The following is a 4,499-nucleotide window of genomic DNA, read 5'->3' as shown; positions in this document are numbered from 1 at the left end:
ATCCGAAGGGAGTTGTAATGGCAGTCTTCGGAATGTCTTCCTCAGCAACAGGGATTTGGTTGTAAGCCTTGACCAAATCTATAACTGAAAAGTACTTACAACCAGTTAAGCTGTGGGAAAAGTCATGTATGTGACGTATTGGGTATTTGTCTGGTATCGTCCTTGCGTTGAGTAACCTGTAATCACCACAAGGACGCCAGCCATTATCTTTTTTGGTCGCAAGGTGGAGAGGTGATGACCACGGACTGTCAGAAGGACGAGCGGTGCCATTAGCCAGCATCGCGTCAAACTCCTGTCTGGCGATTTTCAGTTTATCTGGAGCCAGCCTTCGGGGTGAACACGACACTGGTGGTCCTGGTGTAGTGCGGATATGGTGTTGTGTGGTGTGTTTCACTATACCTGGTGTACCGGCGGGGCGAGTGATATCCGGAAATTCAGATAAAATGTTGTGATATCTGCTGTTGCCGCCGGTTGAAACCTTCACACTTGTTACAAGCATGTCAGAAGTAGATATATTCTTACAGTTAGCCAATGTAGCCGTAGTTGCTATAGAAGTGAGATTATCTAATAAACGCTTGTTGCGACAATCTACGACAAGGTTGTAATAATTTAGAAAATCTACGCCTATTATTGGTTTTGTAACATCTGCTACAACGAAACGCCACACAAAAGTCCTACGAAGTCCGAAATCTAAAGCTAAATTCACAAAACCGTAAGTAGCTATCACAGAACCGTTAGCTGCACTCAAAGTATATTCAGTCCGAGTACGACGGTCACTTAGCGAAGATCGGGGGAAAACACACAGATCGCTACCGGTGTCGATCAGAAATTGCGTCTTCGACGATCGATCAGTGACGAACAGGCGACCAGTAGTTGATGAAGGACGATCGTTTGTCGCCGTTACCGACCGCCCATCGAGTTTTCCGACTTGAAGTCACAGGGGCGAACGCATGTGCGGGCTTTATCTCCATACTTGCTATGATACCAACACAGCGGAAACTTCCTGTAGTTGGATTGAGTTCGTTGCCTTGAGGAATTACGCGTGCCTTGGGATGTGCGAGAACGTGATCTGCTATTCCTCTGCGTCGCCATTTGTTGAACCTGCTTCCGTAGCTCAGCTATTCCCTTAGTGAGGTCACTGATGAGTGAGCTAGGGACTTCGTTAGCTAGAGAAGCTACCTTGGGTGTTGAAGAAGCCAGGTCGTTCACTCTATCCGCCAAGTCGGCTAAGTCTTCCAGCGCTGTTCCTGCAGGCTGACCGGCGAGCACCGTTTGGATGCCATGCGGGAGACGGCTGATCCAAATCGTCTTCAGAAAGTCGTCTGGGACGTCAGCGCCTGCTAAACCTGTAAGGTGGCGCAGAAAGGCGGAAGGTTTGCGGTCGCCGAGCTCTTCGTGCATCAACAATTGTTTTATTTTTTTCTCGTTCGATGCAGTCAGTCTCCTTATCAGTTCGCCTTTGAGTTTGTCATATTTGTTGCTAGCGGGAGGGTTAATTATAATATCCTTAACTTCCTTGGAGTGTTGATTTTCAAGATGACCAATGACGTAATTGAACTTTGTGGCATCGTTGGTTATTCCAGATATGGCAAATTGGCCCTCAACCTGCGCGAACCAAATCTCTGGCTCCTCGGGCCAGAACGGCGGTACCCGTACTCCAACTTTAAAAACATTGTTGTGATTTGTCGACTCGTTCCCCTTGCTATCGCCGGGCGGCGATGATGCCGACGTGCCTTGTACGTCCTTACTCATGTTCGTATATAGAGGTCACCAGTAAAGGAATCCTCCGTGCGTCGATGATAAAAATAATTAAACGACACGAGTTCCTTCGTAAAATTTAGTTTTAATTTTTTCTCACAACAACATAAAAATAAACAACGTTAACCAAACAGTCTTGACGTATATCTTATGAGTGAAGGTTTTTTCTTTTTTTTTCAAACTTTTATTTTTAAATAAGTATGTGTGTAACCTACAATGAGCTATTACTGTTTACCATTGAATTAAATGTCGCCTATCTGAACAGAAATAGTATTGTACGAAGCCGGCAATATTAATTTTATGGAATTGCGAATCAAGTTGATCACAACAAGGTGTGACAAATTCCTGGTCGGCCGGCAACGCATCGGCGGTTCTTATGGTGCAAATGGCTGCAAATGTTCATAGATGGCGATAGTCACCATCAGGTGACCTGCTTGCTCGTTTGAACGCTATTTTTTATTTAAAAAAAAAGGATTTTGAGAAAATCCAACAAGATTTTTAAAAATCTGAATCCACGGTAAACCAGGCTCTTGTTCAAAATAATTGAAAAGTAGGACAGTATAAATTGAAATTAAAAGCGCTTTTCAATGGATTATAACGATAAAATAAAAAATGAAAGCGACCATTTTACTCTATTGAAAATAACACAATAGCGGATTGGTTAATTTTTCGTATATTTCGAAACCAATCTCGATTAATCCGTCTATTTTTTTCATGTTGTCATGCCCACTATTAAATTTTTTCGAATAACACCGAAAATACAAAAGTTTTTTGAGGTTATATACGAAAAACAAAGAATCTTTATTTATAAAAATTGTATATAGTCCACGCGGATGAAGTCACGGGCATAAGCTAGTCATAAATATAAAGCCCTTGCGAAAGTGTGTCTGTCTGTCTGTTAGCTTTTCACGGCATATCTGTGTAACCGTTTTTGACGAAACTTGGTACGGAGATTTTCTATCCCAGGGAAAGAAATACTACAGTTTCTCGTTGACAATCAAAGTTTTCCCACGGGATTCTTAAGAAACAGAAATCGACGTGAATGAAGTCTCGGGTTTCATTTGTTTGGTACAGAAATGGCTTGCGTCCTAGAGACGGGCATAGGCTGTATTTTATCCCGAAAATCAAAAATTCCCTACGGGATTTTTAAAAAGTAATTCTGCATCATCCTAGTATTAAAAAAATTACTTTCCTTTACCGTAAGCCTGTTGGTTATAGTCGATTCGTCTCTCACAGATCACAAATGGCTAAGTTATGGTGGAAGCATTAAGGCCAGGCTTTCTGGCTCAAAAGGCGTTGTTGCGCAATTCCACAGCTTTATGTGCTCATTTGGCAAATGCTTGGCGATTCGCCTGGGCCTGGCGCTAAACGAAACGCCATTGTTTACGTAACGCGTTATAAATTACCGTTATTTACCCATTACTTGGCTATTGCTCGATTTTAGGGTTCACTAGCCAAATTGACTATCTGCCCGTTCGAATTTATGTCAGTAGTTTGTAGCATTTTAGATTCATCTGAAATTCTCTAGCAAATTGATATCTACGTTCTATTTAACGGCGGTCTCTGCGCCACTCACTGCATACAAATTAACTTTTATTCTCATCATATTTTGAATACTAACCAATCAAAATCAATGAAATTTTGTAGACACAGATATTAGGGACTAATTTTAAAGTACCAACATTCGAAAGATTTATATGTAGCTTTGAAATAAAATATTTTTATGAAGACCTGGAAAACCACGGCAGACAAGACACAGCCAGTTCCTAGAGCGTATCTTAAAAAAATTCATCGAGTGTGATTGGTACTGATATATATGAGACCCAAACTACATTTGTTTGGTGTTCACTTCAAATAAACCCCTCTTAACACCAATGAAAATTGTCCAATTGTCTATTTAAACAGATATTACAATATTTTCTACCCTTTACGATCTGACATTTAATGGAAAGGGGACAAGGGTTCTACTGGGACAGTAAGTATAATGTACAGAGTGAGGGTTAGACACATCTTTTAATTACAAACTTAAGCGCGGCCCGCACCCCAAGGGACGCCGTTAATTTAATTTTAGCACCTGTCTTCAAACACGTGTCAGTAATAAAGCCATGCGGATTATGGTGTACAATTCTTAAAGCAACGTTCTTTGAAGAGAGAGCTAACTAGGCATGAAGTCGAGTCGCGCCGTAGTAGCCTAGTGGTTAAATATCGCTTGCTTTAACGGTGAAGGAACACATCGCGAGGAAACGTGCATACTTCAGAGCCGATCCGCACTTGACGGCGTGGTAGACTAGGGTCAATCTCCTTCACACTCTGAGAGGAGACATGTGCTCAGTAAGTACTTGGCTTTGCAAAGCTGTTTTGAAGCTTTTGATTTCGGTTTACAGAAATTATATTCCCGAAAAGGAATTACATTAAGATTATTTACATAAAATTCAGTACTTATACAGAGGCATGCATTTACATTTACTTTCTGTAAGTACATCGTTATGATCGAAATTATGAACTTTGGACTCAATTTCAGTGCAGTTTTAGGCCGTTTTGCTTAGATAGAAGTTCAGATTTATATTCAGTGCGCGCAAAAACATGCGGATTAAACAAAAAAAAAGAATTTTGGTCAAAAGTGTTCTGTTCGCCAACTCTTCAAATAAAGTAAAATGACAGTTCTAAGTAAGATTTATTCGAGCCAGTAAGGAGATGTCAGTATCTATTTCAATTTGTAGTTGATTTCGTTTGTAGAGTGC

The 4,499-nt window shown here is 40.9% G+C and overlaps 1 protein-coding gene across 1 annotated transcript; it reads right to left on the bottom strand.

Annotated features, from left to right (window-relative positions):
- Positions 1-900: 900 nt before the first annotated feature.
- LOC123875886 lies at positions 901-1,752 on the bottom strand. The gene has a single exon (XM_045921952.1). It carries the CDS (start codon positions 1,750-1,752, stop codon positions 901-903), a length of 852 nt encoding a protein of 283 aa, XP_045777908.1.
- Between the last annotated feature and the right edge of the window lie 2,747 nt (positions 1,753-4,499).

The sequence above is a fragment of the Maniola jurtina genome, chromosome 20 (assembly GCF_905333055.1).
Source record: "Maniola jurtina chromosome 20, ilManJurt1.1, whole genome shotgun sequence".
Taxonomy (NCBI): domain Eukaryota; kingdom Metazoa; phylum Arthropoda; class Insecta; order Lepidoptera; family Nymphalidae; genus Maniola; species Maniola jurtina.
This window is presented reverse-complemented; position numbering and strand designations above follow the sequence as displayed.

Bases quoted from the DNA above. Each gene is read 5' to 3' on its own strand.
- LOC123875886 (XM_045921952.1), bottom strand. From the start codon at position 1,752: ATGAGTAAGGACGTACAAGGCACGTCGGCATCATCGCCGCCCGGCGAT.